The 19,796-nt window shown below is 39.0% G+C and overlaps 1 protein-coding gene and 1 long non-coding RNA gene across 2 annotated transcripts; both read left to right on the top strand.

Moving 5' to 3' along the window:
* The first annotated feature begins 13,238 nt into the window (after positions 1-13,238).
* On the top strand, positions 13,239-19,352 carry LOC146692084 (melanocortin-2 receptor accessory protein 2A-like). Its single transcript, XM_085432027.1, has 4 exons — positions 13,239-13,430; positions 13,700-13,823; positions 14,316-14,415; positions 18,144-19,352. The coding sequence occupies exons 2-4, from the start codon at positions 13,706-13,708 to the stop codon at positions 18,631-18,633; spliced, it is 708 nt and encodes a 235-aa protein (XP_085288153.1). The 5' UTR covers positions 13,239-13,430; positions 13,700-13,705; the 3' UTR covers positions 18,634-19,352.
* LOC146692085 (uncharacterized) lies at positions 16,515-17,571 on the top strand. The gene is made up of 2 exons (XR_014915129.1): positions 16,515-16,727; positions 17,323-17,571. It is a non-coding gene; the product is annotated as an uncharacterized LOC146692085 (long non-coding RNA).
* Positions 19,353-19,796: the final 444 nt, after the last annotated feature.

The following is a 19,796-nucleotide window of genomic DNA, read 5'->3' on the forward strand; positions in this document are numbered from 1 at the left end:
ACTCTTGTTGTTCCTCATCTTTCTTGTCTTCCTCCACTGTTGGTCTTAACCTTCGGCTAACCCTTGTTGGCTGTGCACTCTGAACAGGCATGCAGTGTGTTTGTTAAATTAGATCATTAGTAACAATTGCAAACAATTCTGAATTGCTGTCCTTAAGGAATGACATCTGTGCTGTAGCTGATTAACTTCTGCTTAGCTTTATGTATCACAAGTAAATTGCTGTGAAAAATGTGTTTTAGTAAGAGCGAATATAATTAGAGCCTTGCAAATGAGATTTGCTAATTGTGTCTAACCATGTAAGCTGTTTGAGTTTTTGTGGGGGGGGGGGAAATGAGATGAAATTGCCTTAGGATGGTGAGAATTTGTTTCAGAGATAGGGAGTTAGTGCTTTAGAAAAGACTGCCTCATCTGGAGAGTGCCTCCCCGCAGTGAACCAGCAGGGGGAAGTGTGGGGCTAGATGCTAAAATCATAATGAGAACACTCTAAAAGATGATGAATCTGAAAAAACTTACAATGCTCTATTGTGTGAATGAGAACAGACTGGACTCCACGCAGGCACTAAGTGTGCTTATTGATATCAATCAATCATGCCTGCCAAAGGGTGCTGCTCTTTTTCTAAGCATCACTTGGTGAGACATGTACTGTGAGGATGTCTATGCTTACAGGTGAGCCATGTATGACCAGCATAACATTTCTTTGCCTACTAGCCGCATAGACATCACAACACAACCCTGCAGTCAGAGCTTGGTGCTAATAAGGTCCGCACAGACCCCCCCCCCCCTCTCTCTCTCTCTCTCTTCCCCTCTCTCTCTCTCAGTCTGTTTTTCAGCTCTGAAGCTAATTGGACACTATGCTCTGCGCTGTTAGGCCCTTTTGTGTTTTGACGTCACTCTTTTGCTATGCTTTCAGGATAACAGAAAACTACCTTAGATGGATACATTTTATGTTCTTGCTATACAAACAGATTAATGCAATGTGTAAAAGAAAAAAATCAGCAAACAACTCAGCAAAACTGGGTCATATGTGTGTGCACACATTCTTTTCCTTATTTGTCATCATAAAGATACTCCTTGCATTTTGTGCAAGTTTTGTACCAGCAGGACTTCAAAATACAGATGGTAGTTTCTGACAAACAGTGTAAATAACATCAAAAGAGTGATTCAAGAAAGAATACGAAAGAGCAGCAATAGAAATGTGAGATCTTAGTAAAAAATTCCCTCCAAAAGATCACAGAGAATTTCTTTCAGACCTGTTACTTTTTTATACCTTTCTCTTTCAACATACTTTGTTCTCAGTCTCTTTTTCTCAGTCTTTTTCACACTCATTCACCCACCCTGCATAATGGCAACCACTGGAGGCAGGCGTTAAAACACAACTACAGTATGGATGCCATTTCTTAAACACAGCCACTCAAAACTGCTCATACGTATTTCTGCTAATCTTATTAAAATGTTACATGCCAGGGGAGAATGAGCTGAATGACAATACCAGCAAGTGATTGAGTTTTGTGGCTGTAATTTGAAAACTGGATATTGTGTTTTGATTTTTGAGAAAAGGATGGAATGTTTCGAGAAATGATTCCATTATGTGCTTCTCCAAGTTAAAGCTAAGACAGCAGGTAACCCCTGCAGGAACTGATTCTGTTATCTGATGCATTTAGTAGTCATTACTCACTTTAAAAGGCTGATTACCGCCACATAGGCTCCTAGCTGTCACTCTTCCAGCTGTGAATGACGAAGAGGTGGCTGGATTTGTGGTGACAGTTCAGATTCTGCAGCTGTGGTCCACTCTGTGCTGATACAGATAAGTTGTTATTGGCGTACAGTAGCTTCAATACATCCCCTTGCCATAATCACAATTGAACACACAGTAGCTGCATGTATTCCATTTACACCAATTACAAACCAGCATGTCGCAGTCATAATCATAAAGCGCCAACCATGAGCACAGCTGCAGTCATGGACAGCTCCATGAGCCCACATCTACAGTCATAGCCACAAAGACGGTGTCAGAGCTGCAGTCAGCGAGAGTGCTTTAGCCACAAAGACGGTGTCAGAGCTGCAGTCAGCGAGAGTGCTTTTTTTCTAAGTCTTTGCCTGAGCATGCAGCCACAGCTAAGGGTGCACTTAGACGCACTATCGCAACCAGCAGACATCTAGTGTACAACATAATACCTTATAAGAAAGAGAGATCTGTCTTTCTTCATGGGTCAGATTAAATGCAAATGCCTTGTTGTCAGCTTTGAATGAAGCAAAACTGAAATTCCCTTTCCCAGAGGACAGAAAAAAGAATCACACCATGCACACAAACACACGCAACAAAGCACAGAATATTAAGCACACTCATACACTCATTGATAGTCCAGCATAAAGCCATTATCTTTTACTGCTTCGAGCCATTAGGTGTTACTTAGTATTAAAGGATGAGCTGAAGATAAATTTAGGCAGATGAAATGCTCACACAGCTGCACAGAGACTGATTTTACAGAAAATATGGTAGCGCTCAGCTCAGCAGCAGGGAGATCTGCAGTATTTTAAAAAATATGTCAGAAATTGATCAGTGTCTGAATGTCTCCATATGCCATTCAAGATTTTTCTTATTTATAATTTTTACCTAAATAAATAATCAAATAAATGGAATAAAAATATTAGAAAAAATAATACAATAACGGTTTCTTCCTTTTTTTACTTTCTTTCTTTGCTCCCTCATTTAGTAGTGAAAGGGTCAGATGATCTCTTTTTTCTCCAAGTCATTTATCCCTCTTTTCTACAAAGACTTCTCTCCAAAATATTCTTCTCCATGGCAACAGCAAACCACAAACAACACTTTTGAAAGAAGTCATCATTCAGATTTTTATATTATTTGCACTGTAAATTATATATAAATGTATTCACAAATTATGTGTGAATACTTCAGTAAGGTGCACAGCGTATAGCTGTCATTCATGCAATTAGGTTATGTATTTATAGTTCCCATGGTTACGCTTCCTGTGTATCTGTGTTTTAATCATGTTCTTGCATTTTGGGTGAAAATCAGTGTCGCATTCTGTACAACTGGATTAAAAACATGATCTAATGTCACACTCCACTGGTAACTGTACTTTCAAGGAATGCCTGGTTTCTTCTTTTCACTTTCTCGGAACTGAGAAAATATCAGTGTGTATCAGATGACTGCCAAAACCTTCCTTTAAGCCTTCAAAGCGGCGGGAAGCAATGTGGTGGTGTAACATGGTAGCGCTGTCACCTCACAGCAAGAGAGCAGGTTTGGGTTCAAATCTGCATGTCGGCTGTAGTCTGCTGTGCATCATCGGTTTTCTCAGGGTGCTCTCACAGTGCAAAGATATTTATTTAAAACTATTTGGTGATTGTAAAGTGGCAGCAGTGGATCAGGCTGAGATAGGCTGCTGCTCTACTATGACGCTGGTCAAATAAATGATTAAAAAAATACTTTTCTCAGCCTTTTCTTATCTGAAAGAATTATTTTAAAAGTATAGTGAGTAGAGATGCTGAATCAAACCAGAGCATCCCCCATAGTTTCAGAATACATTCCTTGTTTGTTTTTGCACTGTTTGAATAATATACATACGCTTAAAATAAAATAGAATGGTAAAAAAGAAATGTGCGCAGTCGGAACATCAATTCTAGAAACCATAGAGTACTTTCATGTCATGACTTTTAAGTCAACATTCCAGCTGTTAATACAGATTTCTTCAAAGCTTGCAAGCTTTAATTTCTAAACTCAAAATCCAGCTTTCAAACTAAATTTGAAATATTTCTCACTCTGTTGGCAAAACCTCACCAACAGATCAACAGTTTAATCAGTTTGTGCCTGGAACCACAATTATTATCTGATCATTCACACAACCTGTCAGAATAATGTAGCTACTGAGAAGTTGTTAGATGGTGAATTCAGAATTTTTCTGAATTGCTGAAACACTAAAACTCATTGTCTGAACCAAGTGCTCAGTGGCCATAAACACAATTTACAGATCTCAGTGACTAATTTTTGCAAAACTCTAAAAACATTATCATTACAAATATTTAACACTGTGATGCACAAATGGCAAAAGGTACATAAAGCACAGATGTCCTAAATTAAAATCGATCACATTTGTTCCCAATGATGTGACACAGCCAATATAAGCCAGTTCAGAGAGCACACAGGTTGTTGAAGTTATTGGTTTCATATCTAAAATATACTGAAATTATCAGAGAGGCAGAATACATGTCATAGACAGGGTACAACAGGAAATTCAAGGAGCCTAGGAGGATGAAGAGCAAGACAAAGAGTAATGATTTCTCATGTAATTCAAGCTACTATAACAGACAATGGTCTTGTTCATGGAATGACTATAGGGAACAGGACAAAGAGTGCAACCCAACATGAGCAGATTCTTTGTGTCCACCAAAATTCATAGATCAAGACAAGAGAACAGGTACAGCACCACTGTGTTTAGTCACTGTCTTTATATCAGCACTGTATAATTTATGCAGTTTTAGTTTTAGTAACCAAGGTCATCAGAGTTAATACTGTACTGCATTAATATTTTTGTAACTGCACATCTATCTTTATGGACTTGCAAGATTGCCACACAAGGGTGGAAATTCACTCAGCAGCAAAAGGCCATTATACCTGACAAGCTGTTTCAAAACAGCTCCATAAAACTGCAGGAAATATAGCAACAAGTTACTGAAGGCAGTCCAGACTTTGTAGGATTCAACACCGTCAGCCTTTCCACCAGCGACTCTGTCTCCAGGGACAACAGGGTGCACATGAAGAAAATGCACTTTGAGTGCAACTCAGAAAGGGTCAAAGAGCTGCATTTTTAGCATGTGCAAGTAAGTGCACATTCAGACAAAGTATAGATATGGCAGGCTCAAGCTCAGTGAAATCACATCAGTATGTCCGGTGTAAGTCGATATTGCACATATTATACTCTACAGCACAATGCCGTCTTTCTGTAGCACTTAGAAAATTATATCTATTTCAACATATAGAACATGTTTGATGTAGGATACCTGTTCAGTCATGGTAATTTGACACTGTGCTGCCATAAGCAAATCATATGGTTCCCCACTATTATGTGACTCAAAGGCCAAATAATACAGAGCATCTTCTTGGGTCTTGCATTGCTGTTCAGAATGGTTACAATTATGGGCAATTATTGCCAAGCACCATCCACCTCCCTTTCCTCAACCTAATATGGGAGTTTTTCTTGTATGGTAGTGGAAGAGATATGTGTGTCAAGGCTGGATACACCAGACAGTTCTGTCCCCATTGGCTGGTGTGGGGGAGTATGCAGCGTTGATGAAGTGCTGCGGCCTGACCCAGCCCAAAGACACGATAAAGCCAAATGACAGTCCAATTTACGGTGCATTGTAGGCTTTTCACTGCAAGGAACTTGCCATTTCTATTTTCCACTATGTTTTTTAATGTACATACAGTAAATTTAAAACCCACTATCATTTTTTTTTCTATAATGCAATGCAAAATGCACTTGCTGGACTGTAAACAGCAAACATTTCTCCTGCAGCTATATACCTTGAACATTCTTCTTTTCATCTACTCATCTTTTCTTTATATAGTTTGAAATGGCTGCTCAGTTGTGCTTTTATTGTGACTGTCCTGTTTATGATCTGTTGCCATTGTTGCCTTTGAACAAGGTTTTAAGGCGAGTGTTTGATTTTGCGAGAAATGCCGGAGCTTTTTTATAACGCCGTTTGAAAACGTTGTTTTGTATTAGTAGTGGAAGGTTTCAAGAAAAGTGTTTTAGCAGTTCAGAAAAAAATGTAACTGTAACAGAATAAAACATATAGCAAATGTTTATGTTTTATATGTATTGTATATTTTGTAGGATTTATATATCTCACACTATAACTCATGAAAGAGACCAATTTCACTTCTTTTTTTTTCATATAACATAATTTTAAAAAGTAAACATAATACCCTGTGGGAAAATATGAGATAGTTTCAGCAATAATGAGTCATTTCTTTTCGGATAGTTTATCATTTGTAGAAGAAAATCTCTACAAAAAACACCTTTCTTTATCTTACTCTTCCTCCGCTGCCTCTTCATTTTTTTCCCCATCCATCACTGGTAACAAGCTTCAACTTGCCCTTGCGTGCAACTCTGAACTTACCTTAAATTGCATCTGTAGCAACCAGTCTGACCAATTTTGAGTTATGCTCTAGAAATGAGTCTGCACTGTAGTTCAGTTTAACTTCTGTCTCCTGTGGTTAGCATTTATCAACACAAGTGTATCACTGTGAAAAAGTATTTAAGAGATAAGAATGTGTTCAGAGCTCTGACCAAAAAAAGCTTGTTGTACTGAGTGAAATTGTTTATTGTTTATTGTTTATTTATTTATTTATTTATTTATTTATTTATTTATTTTGTCAAAACTGTGATGGAGAATTGGATGATATGAGAATAGCTGTAATTTATTATTCTAGAGTCAATAAAAAGGGGCAAAGCAAGCTTACATGGTTTGTTGACTATTTAAAGTTCTTTGATCCTTTAAGCCAAATAGAGGAATCGGCCCCCACATAGAGTATACATTGTGTAATACATGTTATGTAGGGTTGGTTCCAGCTACATACCAGTCCTTGAGTAAATACACCATTCAGAGAAAACTAATAAAGAATTTACAAGGAGGAGTTTTATATGCTAAGCCATGCTGCATACAACTCTGATCAGTGTCAGTTTAATCAAAGCTATCCGGTAGCTTCACGTGTAGCTTCCTGCACCTGCAAGCCAATAATCTAATGCTAGAAAATCATTTAAGATTCTCACGCTAATGTTATGTGTATTCTGTGAGCTCTAGGCTATGTTCTGAGAATGGCTATGTAGAAGGTCGAACTGATCCACTTCCCCACTTAATTGAAGTCCAGAGTGTTCCCTTGGAAACCATCTGATGGGGTAAAATGTACTGTAAAAAGACATGATTCAGAGAAAAATATGAGGGAAAACATAAAAATAAAATCAATCACAAGCAATAAATTTGTGCATCAGAACCTCAGATGTTATAAGGAAAAAAAGTGAGATTGTTCCTGTGTGGCTGTACTTATGTGGCTTTATATTAAAGTACTAGGGATAATAGGGGATAACACAGGGGTAATAAGTGTTTGCAAATGAAATTGTCTGTTTATCTACAGTTTGCGGTGTTTTAAATGCGCTAAAAGATTTAGAATCATCTTAACCTTTTTCGTGGTCTATCTGTTTTGCTAGTGTTACCCTTTTCTCTCTTTTCTGTCATCATTATTTCAGTTACTGACCCTCAATCACAGATGGAAAAATAAAAAACAAGGATAAATCACTGGGCAAGTGTGAAGATGAAGGTGCTCTGCTTGTCTTTCTGCTCTTCGCTGTGGTAAACTCTTGCAATACAACTCTTACAATAACGATTTAGAAAGACTCACCCATCGGAGCTGATGCACTCAAAAATACCCCTCATCAGAGACAATTTGGATGACAAAGGAGAAACTGAGAATTTTTGAGGATGATTTTGGAGTCCCTAACCAACCTTAATGAGAAGTGTGAGTTTGAAAACGGGTTTGTGTTTGTACAACAAGCATGCCCCTATATCTCCAGTTGGTACCCCAGCCTTAGTCAATGCCACAAGTCTTGCAGAGCTTGAAACTGAGAATCAACCCAGACAGTGTGATGCAATAAAAAAAAATTGTGACTAAAGATAAGAGAGAAAGAGCTGAACTCGAAGAGCCTGGATAAGAACTCACTGCTGGTGAGTGAAAGGCATGAATTCATCTTAGCAACAGTAGCAGAGTTATGCATTGCACGTAGCGGCAATGCTGATACAAAGCCATGAATATTTCACAGTATCTGTTTAGGAGTCTTCAGTGTTCCTATTTCTGTGGATGGACAGCTGCAGAGCAGTCAAAGCAGTGGGTGGTAGTAGCTTTAAAGCTTCAGCAGAGTGTGACTAAAATGTTATTAGGCAAACTGAAGGAAATTGAAGTGATTAGAAGTGATAAATGCAGCAGTAGTTTTGTTCTGCCTACTGATGCTGTCTGCTGTGTACTTTTACATTATGCATTGTTGGCTGTCAATTTCACGTAATGATGTGTAAATGCAATGTAGCTGTGAAAAAGTCCAGAGGAACAAAAGCATCAAACTAAATATATCCACTCACAACAGCACTGGACACACAAATGCATTTCATTTCAGTGTTTACACTGTATTTCTTTAACCCTCTCAAGGCAGGCGTTGCCGATTTGCAACAGTTAAAAACTAACAACCTGATTACCCCACATACATATTGTATGAGTTTTTTTTACTCAGAAGTACCACTGCAGGACTTGGTTGTGCATTAGCAACAAAAAGTTTAATTTGAGCCTGAGAGGGTTAAATAGATTTTATTTTTAATCATGGATTAGAATATTTTAGCTTTACTAGTTTATTTTATGTTTAAAATGCTGAACCTTAAACCATACAGCACTCCTACCTACAGCATCTTCTGTCATGAGTCACATACCTAGTGAACAGGGTCATTTACATGTCTCAGAGGACTGCAGGCGTTTTAGGGGAGATCAAGTGTAACGTTCAAAGCAAGACCTTTTACCTTTAAACACTATCTTTAACTACAGGTTAATTGTAGTCATTACTGAATAGCTCATCATTAAACCAATCAATATACAAATCTGACCTCAGGATACCAATCTGATTGGTCTCTGAATACCAGCTGTTATTATATTAATATTATATTAATAGGCTATAGTTTTGGTAAAAATCCAACCACATCAGTAAAACTGTCACTGCAATTATAGCGAGGACTGCTATAATTGCTCTGGCTTTCTCCCACAGTCCGAAGACCTACATTTAGTGGGGTTAGGTTAACTGGTGATTCTAAATTGCCCTTATGTTGAATGTGAAGGTGAATAGTTGTCTGTCTCTCTGTGTTATTAATCCTGGCAACCTATAATGGTGTTCCCTGCATCTCACTCTAATGGCAGCTGGTATAGGCTCCATACGCTCCTCAGTCAGTCAGTTAGTCAGACAGACAGACAGACGGACAGTGGTACAATGAGTGTTCACACTATCAAACTAACTGACAGGTCCTTAAACGATTGCACTGCAAGCAACCACTGGACACACTTCCTTTGATCAAAGCCCTTCAGATGTTCCATGTGAAAACACCACAGCATAATATCTTCCATTGTTGCTGAAGGAGAACAAAGCAAGCTTTGAGAAACTGTCTGAAATATGTATTATTGATCCACAGATGAATACAAGACGAAAAGAAAAGAACGGTGGACATTAAGCTTTGATGTGTCTTTTTCACTGAACACGGCTTTTAAAAACCTTGGTACTGATTTATGTTATGGTTTAAGGTTCATCACAAATGACGACCCGATTGCAAACACAATAGAGGCAGACAAGCAGCTATAGCAAAAACAAAGGTGAGTTTTAATAGAAAGCTGTTTAAAACTCTCGAGTTACCATGAAAACATTCAACTCTGCGGTTATGAAGAGTAAAGTCTAAAAAAATAACACAGTGGTGAAGAACTCGGGCAGCCAAACAGGCAGATGAAGGACTGAGGAAAGAGGTAAAAAAAAATTAGACTGAAACAGACAATCAGAGGGGTGGGAGGAATAATTGAAACAACACAACCAAAAACAGACATCAAGATTTTGTTTCTTTTTTGTAGTTTTTCAGTTCAGAGCATTTCCCTCATTCAGTGTAAAACAAATCTATAAATATGCAAATTACTCCTTAACACCTCCACCATTTGCCTGCAGACTCAGGGCCCACCCTCTGTAACTGGAGGCATCAGTCACTCTGTAGGATCTCTTGGTATGTGCTGGGGGAAAACAATGGCACGTTAATACTTGGGAAGTGTGTCTTTGTTAATCAGGACACTAAAACCCAGTGTACAGTCTGTAAATGAGCAAACTATGCACTCAGTTTTGAACCAAACAAAACTGAATGTTTCTTCTTTACTTACCTGTTTTGCACCTGTTTTGTCCCTATTACATTAAATCATTAGTAAATGAATTAAACTCTGGTCCTCTCCCATGTGTGTCTTGTCTTATCTGCTCTGCTCCCTTAAGTTTCCCCTCACTGTCTCTCATGGCAGATGGCTGCCCCTCCCTGAGCCTGGTTCTGCAAGATGTTTCTTCCCATTAAAAGGGATTTTTTTCCCTTCCCACTGTCGCCAAGTACATGCTCATAGTGTGTCCTCTGATTGTTGGGGTTTCTCTCTAATATTATAGGGTCTTAACCCTACAATATAAAGTGGTTTGAGGTGACTGTTGTTGTTATTTAGTGCTATATAAATAGAAGTGAATTTAACTTTGGAATGAATTGAAAGTGCTGGGTTGTTGGAAATGAGAAAATACTTCAAACCCTGGGCCTGCACTGGCATAAAATTTTCAACAGAGTAAAGCAGACTGAGAACACTAATGGCACCAAGGTTTTAATATATATGCATTTGTGATCATTCTGGTGATTGTAATTTTCATAATGTGAACAATTCATTTTGGTGGACCACGAGGGCACGAAAGCTTACATAAACTGGTTGAAGTGCATCTGCTTAAGAGGTACTTCATAAATTAAAGTAATGTGGGACTAATGAAGAAGGTTGCCTGATTTATTTAAAGATGAAAAGAAGGATTTACATGAGGTTGCGTTTCGGGGTTTTAATAAACATTTTTTAACTCACTAAGTAACATCCTAACATTTTGAAATTTTCTTTGGTACAATTAGGTTCTGAATCATTAATCACGGTGGCTCTGTTCACAGTCTTTCAGCAGTTCAACAACCCTTAATTAAACTAAAATGGATGCAAGTCGGATCGTGTATCCCATCAGTAGTCCCAGTGGGTGGGAGATTAATAAACTTGGCTAACATTTTTCATAAAACTTATCTTGGACTTTATCAATAATGGGTCAAAACAGATGAGAGCCATTTCTGAGTACTAAGACATGATGTTGAAGTACAGCAAAGATACTGGCTGATCAAATTACACTGGTGCATATATATATATATATATATATATATATATATATATATATATATATAAAAAAACACCCAGCACGCCCCTGCGGGCGGTTTATCCTTCAAACTCGGGTCCTCTACCAGAGGCCTGGGAGCTTGAGGGTCCTGCGCAGTATCTTAGCTGTTCCCAGGACTGCGCTCTTCTGGACAGAGATCTCCGATGTTGTTCCCGGGATCTGCTGGAGCCACTCGCCTAGCTTGGGAGTCACCGCACCTAGTGCTCCGATTACCACGGGGACCACCGTTACCTTCACCCTCCACATCCTCTTGAGCTCTTCTCTGAGCCCTTGGTATTTCTCCAGCTTCTCGTGTTCCTTCTTCCTGATATTGCTGTCATTCGGAACCGCTACATCGATCACTACGGCCATCTTCTTCTGTTTGTCTACCACCACTATGTCCGGTTGGTTAGCCACCACCATTTTGTCCGTCTGTATCTGGAAGTCCCACAGGATCTTAGCTCGGTCATTCTCCACCACCCTTGGGGGCATCTCCCATTTTGACCTCGGGACTTCCAGGTTATACTCGGCACAGATGTTCCTGTACACTATGCCGGCCACTTGGTTATGGCGTTCCATGTATGCCTTGCCTGCTAGCATCTTGCACCCTGCTGTTATGTGCTGGATTGTCTCTGGGGCATCTTTACACAGCCTGCACCTGGGGTCTTGCCTGGTGTGATAGACCCCAGCCTCTATGGATCTTGTGCTCAGAGCTTGTTCTTGTGCTGCCATGATTAGTGCCTCTGTGCTGTCTTTCAGTCCAGCTTTGTCCAGCCACTGGTAGGATTTCTGGATATCAGCCACCTCCTCTATCTGCCGGTGGTACATACCGTGCAGGGGCCTGTCCTTCCATGATGGTTCCTCGTCTCCCTCCTCTTTCTTGGGTTTCTGCTGCCTGAGGTATTCACTGAGCACTCGGTCAGTTGGGGCCATCTTCCCAATATTCCCAATATTCCCTTCCCCAAGAAGGGAAGGGAATATATATATATATATATATATATATATATATATATATATATATATATATATATATATAATCGGAGCGTGGTAATCGGAGCACTAGGTGCGGTGACTCCCAAGCTAGGCGAGTGGCTCCAGCAGATCCCAGGAACAACATCGGAGATCTCAGTCCAGAAGAGCGCAGTCCTGGGAACAGCTAAGATACTGCGCAGGACCCTCAAGCTCCCAGGCCTCTGGTAGAGGACCCGAGCTTGAAGGATAAACCGCCCGCAGGGGCGTGCTGGGTGTTTTTTTTTTTTTTTATATATATTCCCTTCTTGGGGAAGGGAATATTGGGAAGATGGCCCCAACTGACCGAGTGCTCAGTGAATACCTCAGGCAGCAGAAACCCATGAAAGAGGAGGGAGACGAGGAACCATCATGAAAGGACAGGCCCCTGCACGGTATGTACCACCGGTACATACCGTGCATATATATATATATATATATATATATATATAGATATAGATAGATATAGATGCAGCATATTTTATCTGTTCTGCCTGTTTTAAACTTTGAAATTGGCATCACAGTTTGATTTGGACTATTTCCAATGAACGCCTTTAATGATTTTCTTTTGAGAAAAATCAATCAATTCAATTCTTGAATAACTTTTAAAACACTGTACTGCAATGTGGGCATGCCAAAGTACATAATTGTGAAGCATATTGAAAATTGGCACTTTGGTATAATTACTGAGCGAAAAGACAAGAACAAATCAGGGAACTGAATAAAATTAATATCTAGCCAGCATAATTAAATTCTACATTGTAATAACAGCTTATTTTAGTTCCTCGTGTTTGTGAGCCCACACACTGACCCCTAATGAATCATTCCAGATGAGCATTAACATGTAATTACCTTTTGTCTCATTAGACAAATTTTGTCCTATTCCAAAATGTTATGATGGATCATTATAGTATTACCAGGCTATTTAGCTGCGTTGGGCTTACATTGTAAATCTACTTCGTACTTTATTCAATTCATAACACCGTAAATTATTATTCTCCTCCAAACCATCAATTATACTTTATATAATGACTCTGGTTTGTCACGTTTAGGCTAAGGGAAATGTGCACCCGTTTTGCAGTATCTATCTAAATACACAACTTTGGTTTAAAATAAATACATAAATTAATTTATCCAAACGGTCAATCCTACTGGATCGACGTACACAGAAGAATTTCAGTCGGCAGTGTTGTACGTGTCTTCAGTACATTTAGTCAACCTACTGCAAATGCCTTGGCATGGGTTCGAGGACACGAGCATCTTGCAGCGTAGTCTCTTTATCTCCGGGAGTAAGTGAGACACTAGTACAGAGACTGTTGGGTAAGGGTGATGCGCACTGAGAAGCTCCCCAAAAGGCTGTTGCTTCGCTTACTGGACTCACACGAGGATGGATAGAGTTTTTGCGTAACGGTAACGCGGTGAATTTTTGTACTCTTTTTCCAAATTTTGGTCGCTTTGTAATTACGTTATTAACGGAAATAACGTTCAAGGAGTTGTTCGGGGGATTCCCCAAATGTCCAGCCTTTGAATTTATTTTCAACAACAGTAGAAAGATCTAACATTCCTGGAGATTGCCTGTTTGCAAACGTTTTGGATACTATAGCGTCTCACTCATATGGCGTTCTGACTGGATTGATTTGATTTGTCTTCTACTGTTATATCACGAAAAAAAAAATTAGGTTGAAATGTCCGACTTCCACAACCGGAGCCAAACAAGCGCACGTCGCAGTGACTACGTGTGGCAGTATGAATATTATGAGGACGAAGAGCCCGTGTCGTTCGAGGGACTCAAAGCGCACAGATGTAAGCCAAACACATTACTAAGACGTTTCCCATTGTTTCTGATCTCCTTCTAAATTGTGCAGTGTTTATGTCTATGGCTGTGTTATGTGTAGCCTATGTGTATGCCTTCCAGCGCACTTTTAATTAAATGATTCATCACCCTTTGGTCCCCCTTACTCCTTGCATTATTGCTTTAGCTGAACGCTGTCTGTTTCTCAGCAACATTGTGTAGCAGATTTAGTTCGTGGAGCACCTGTAGTGCCGTTTTATACTCCAGTGGAAGCCTAATAGTCAAGCCAATTAATGAGACCAAATTGTAATGCCAAACAATTCGGTTACTTTAATCAAATGTTAGACGAACGAAATTTCACTCTTTACAACACAATTAAGAATTCTGTCCTCAGAGTGAGGCTTCCAGTTGAGAATAAAAGTCACACACAGAAAATGAGAAGAGCAGAGATTAATGTAGTCATTAATTGTACTAATAAGATTCTTCCTTCTCTGACCTTTCAGACTCCATCGTCATCGGCTTTTGGGTTGGACTTGCTGTGTTCGTGATTTTCATGTTCTTTGTTCTCACTCTGCTCACAAAGACAGGAGCGCCACATCAAGAGTGGGTATAATAGCAGGCTGGAGCCCATGTTTATTTCCACTTTCACATTTCCCCCTACAAGGACATTTAAAGCACCGTGGAGAGCTCAAGGAAATAAGCACTTAGCACTTCTCATCTAGGTGGCTGTTTAAGAGTGAGCTGATGAGTTTCAGGGATGCTGTTCTGACAGTAGACTGTGCAAAAGTCTTGAGCTACCCCCACATTATTTATTAGTTTTCTAGAAAAACTGGAAATAGTGTAAACATTTTTGAAACATGTGCGAAATAAATACAGTTTGTAATGCAGAAACAGTGTCTGTACAATTCTAATGAGCTTGAAAGTCATTTTGTTGGTATGTCCACCTTAATTCTTCACCACAGCCTGAACTCTCCTAAGCAAGCTTTGTGGTCATTTATTTAAGCAGTCTGCAGGAATAGCTCTCTGGGCTCCTTGAAGGGCATCCCAAAGCCTTTCTTTGGATGCTTGGTGCCTTTTGCACCATTCTTTCTCAAGATGATCCTACACTGTTTTAATAACATTGAAGTCCAGCAGTCCATAAGACTTGTTGCCATTTATTTTCAGCCCAGTTCATGTGTAATTTGGAATACTTTAGCATTTCCTCCTTGTTTCCCAATGAAAGGGTGGCTTCTCGACAGCCACCCTTCCACAGAGACCATGTCAAATGAGGCTTCAATTAATAGTAAATGGATCAGGTTAGATGTATCACTCGGCCCCTGTCTCAGTTCTTTGCCAGATTTCTTTCCTATTTTTTAAGACTATGACCATCAGATAGTGTTCATCTGCTGTAAATTGTTTTTTAGGCTTCCCACTTCTTCTTTTGTCCTCCACTTGTCCAGTTTCTTCTCCATGTTTTAGGGTCACACTGCAAACCATGCTAAGACATGCCTAGTTTTCTGCTAACAGCTCATTTGGATTTACCTTATTGGTGAAAAAGCCTTTATCTTTGGCATTTTTGAAAATGTAACTAAAGAAATGGGAACACATGTTGTGTGTTTGTGACAGGCTGCTAATAACAATTTGCCTAAAGGTACAATTTAAAATAGATTCTTTGCTAAACTGTATGTCAACACTGGCACATGTCTTGATTTAGGTCCTTCTAATGCTTCAATGAATCATAGGTCAGTTTTAAGTAGCTGAACAAAAAAACAGAAATCCTCAGGTACAAGGACCGGCCTGAAAATGACTGGAAAAACAGCTAATATCCAAAGAAATTAAAAAGTGCTCTTGAGCTATAGCGCTCCAGGCTTTCTGAATCAAAGACCTTCAGAAAGCCCAGAGAGCTATAGCTCAAGAGCACTTTAGAAAAATTACAAGAAGGTCTGTCTCTTTCAAAGCAAAATATAAAGAAATGAGAGATTACTGGGCATTTTGCACATTACTGTATGTTGTAAGACATTGTAATATAATTATGTCATGTTGAATACATATATAGATGAGTGACAAATAAAAAAAGGCCAATGTAAATTAACTTAAAGCGATTGGTCACCATCAATTCATCGCTCATTGACAATGATTCCTCTAGTTTTGAGAATGCTGCTGCAGGGATGGCCCACAACGGATCATCCATCCGTGATGGTGGTGGAGTGTTTTGTTATACACTTTGTTCCAAAATCTCCAAAACGTGTTTAACTACTTCACAATGTGATGACTGGAAAAACCGTAGCATATTATTCACATCACTTTCATACTCATCCGTCACCTCTTGTGTCGTTTGGATGGGAACAGTTAGCCTTAAGAAAAATACAGAATGAATACAAACCATTATGTGAATAAGTCTAGGGTTCATGTTTTGCCTGTAATTTTTCAACTGCCTCTTTACTGATTTTATATTGTGCTTTTTACAAAAGATATTTGAACTGGCGCTGAGCTTCGTATTGTCAAAGGCACATTTTCCATTTCAAAATAATAACCAGAACTGGAAATTGGTGAGAAGTCACTTATATAATGTCAGACTGAATACAGCTCTGTGCACAGCAAATTCAAAAGTGTTAACTTTTTTGGTGTTAATAGTCTCCTTGCAAAAGTAGAGTTAATTTTACTCTAAGCAGAGTCACATTCTTTTAATGTAACTCTGAGGTGTAAAATGATAGTAGTTAAAATCGAGTGTTAAAAATGAGTGTTTCTCTGTCAAATCTGGAGGTGTTACAATGGAAACATTAACTCTTGACCTCTTAACTCTGAACTCCTACAGGGGCTATGACACCAACAGAGTAAATTCACAGACTCCGCCCCCAGCACGGCTCCAATCGAAGCTGAAGTGAAGCCGTTTCAGAACATTTTGCTCTACATATTTGAGTTGTTTGCCATGCTTGGTAAGTCACTTTTTCAAAGATTGTTTCAATTGTTATTAGCTTTTACTTCTGTGGCTCTTTGGAGTTGAGACAAAGCTGTGTGAAAGGCATTAGCCATGTTGCTCGGTGATAGCATAATATTCTGTTTTAGCTAGCTGAAAGGTATTGTTTGCGGGCAAATACCGCAGCCTTGAAAAAAAGCTTGCATGTGAATTTTCAGTCAAACCTTTGGTCAAATACACCTAAAACAATGTCTAGAATGTGAAATGTTGGTATAATGGTGCTACTTGAAGCCTGAAAACGATCGCCCATAAAAAAAAATAAAAAACCGAGCAAACAGCAGTAGCAGACGTCCTGACTGGATTCTACGTTAGCATAGATCCCTCCAGAGTTTTGTGCACACGGTTTAGGTAAAAATGAAAAAGGTTGAGGTTTTACATTTAGTTCAGTATTACCTGTTGCCTGCGTCCTTGTCTTTTGGGAAAATACTTTACACAAGTAATGGCTCAAAGAGGATTCCTTTTTTTTTTTTTTTTTTTTACTGTGCTGCAATTGTTTACTGGATTATTTGTGCCATTAATTAGTGTCAACTAATTTTTATTCGATCTCCGCACAGGATATGCTTGTGAAGATGGAATATGGGGGAGAGCAGAAGTGCGCTGAAGTTCCACAAAGGGATGAATGAAGGACATGCATATTGTATTGAAGAAATAAGTGATGAGAATGCTGTTATTTGCATTTACCATGTCAGACCTTTTGATAAACAAAATTCTAATGAAAGTGAGAACATGTACACTGTTACATCTTTCAGAAAATGTTTTGAAATTGTGGTGCACAGTTCAGAATAAATGTTTTTCAAAAACCATTGCATCTTTTTAGTAAATGTTTATTTCCAAAAGAAATTTCTAGAAGTTCAGAACAGTAAAATTCCCGCTTTTTAGAATGAATTAGAAGATAACTCTTACGTAGTTAAACTAAAATACTCTTTGAGAGTTAATATATAAACTCTTAACACCAAGTGTTAAATTATCAACTCCAGACAGATTTGGTGTTTAACACTAAATCAGAGTTAACGTACCAACTCTCCAAAAAGAGTTAAATTAACACTCTCTGGTGTGGACCCATATAGACACTTTAATAGTGTTGAAATCAAATCCGACAGTGTTAATTTGGACATGATGGATTTGCTGTGTGGTTAAACCAAGGCGGAGTAAGTAGTTACCCCTGCTCAACCCTGTTCCTTTTTCAGCATGGGTGATTTTAAGAATCCATTTCCAGACACAGAAGCAAAAAAGCAATGGAGAACAAAAAAATCCTTAATTTTTTCTATTGAACTAATGTTACATTCAGGACAAAAATGACCAAAAAAAGCGCCTCATATTGTTAAAGCCTTCTCCTGCTGTAATCTCACTCTCATCTTTCTTTGTTTCATAACAGTAACCCAGACTCGGCTGAAAAGCGTCATCGACCGGGAAGCTGTCTGGTAGACATTGATGGTCACCAGGATGAAAACGACAAAGCCTTCTCACGTCCGTTGCTAGCAGGATCCCGTTCATATTTTAATTTCTACATCAATGAGGAAGACAAGGGTCACGGGAAGCAAAAAGTAGAAGAAAAGAGAGCTGGAAAGCACACCGGGGCCCGAGCCGAGCAGGGAACCTTCAACCGGAACAGAGGTGTCAGCTCCTCTGGGATGGACGAGATGGAAGAAGACATTGAGGAGGCTGGGGTCCACCAACAGCTTACTGGACTAATAGAACAGAGCAAGACAGACAGAGAGTGCACCTTTCTTTCTCACTTCAACATCCCTAACTTTGTCAACTTGGATCACAGTTCAACTCTTGGAGAGGATGATCTGCTATATGAGCCCTCAGTCATACTAGAGCGTCAGTCTAAATGTCACGATGCTCACTTTGACATCCACTAAGGCTCGTCCTGCAGATAAGCATGGTTATAGTGATACCGTAACACCATTTGCTTTTTCAAAGGGTCATTTATGAACTGACAATGAGAAATATACTCATCACTAAGCTTCTGTGTATGAAGTTTTGTTGTGTTTTTTTTACAGCCAACAACCAAGAGGGCACAAAACCTAGCTGACAGATCAATATTCAGTGCAACTCAAAGTTATAAGATGATAATTCTTCCTGAAGTTGAAATTGCCTCAGGCGAGATACCTGTTATTTTGAGTATAGGCTCTGGAAATGGACGCAGCTGTGCTGTACCTGGATGAGATGACATTTTCACACAGGAACAGATAAAAATGGAAGAGTGCCAGGTTCACAAGGGAGATTTTTTTTTTTTGTAGTTCTGTAGAATTCATCATGTTGTTATTGCTGTGTCGTTTTCCTTGTAGAATTTTGAACGCTGGGCATTATCTTTTAAAAACGAAATAAATGCCAGCTGGTCTACCAACAAATTTAAAAACTGTGAATTAATCAAGTTTTGTCCTAAGATTAAGTGTTTAGAAAAGGTGAAGTGTAATTCTGTGTAGCAAAAGGTATAATTAGTAGTACAAAATCAAATATATCAGAATAGGGACTCGCAGGAGAAAATACACTGCGCTTTTGTAGTCGGAAAATCTATTAAACTTACTGAAGGTGAATGTTAACTGTTCTAATAAAACTTAAATGTTTTTGAAATTAACTCGCGTTTGGAGTGGTGCAGTATTTTTCTGAATGTTGTGTTTGGACTGACTCTCGCCTTCATATCTTTCAGGGACTCAAATGTCTACGAGTACAAGAGATGTGACTGCTTTCACCTGCGGTGACAAAGCAAAAGAGGATTATGGCTCTGCGGTTCATCGCATTAACATTTACGTAACGAATACAGAGGATAACTACAGAGCAGTTGGCAGAAACCAGAATCGCCCTAAAAAGTAACGTTTGATCCGGATCACAGCTGTGAAAAGAAAATCTATACCGTCATTATCCTTGTGTTTGGGGACATTTTAACAGAAGAGCTCATGCATAAAAGCCTAAATGCTGCACCCCTCCTTGTCTTTATTCATGTAGAAATATCTCCCCCAGCTAAATCAAATTAAAATTGTTTTGAACAATATCAGGTGATAATTATGCAAAGGAACATTGC

This window comes from Copadichromis virginalis, linkage group LG15 (assembly GCF_057382275.1).
Source record: "Copadichromis virginalis isolate Kocher_CV1m ecotype Utaka linkage group LG15, C_Virginalis_male_GT1.1, whole genome shotgun sequence".
Lineage (NCBI taxonomy): Eukaryota > Metazoa > Chordata > Actinopteri > Cichliformes > Cichlidae > Copadichromis > Copadichromis virginalis.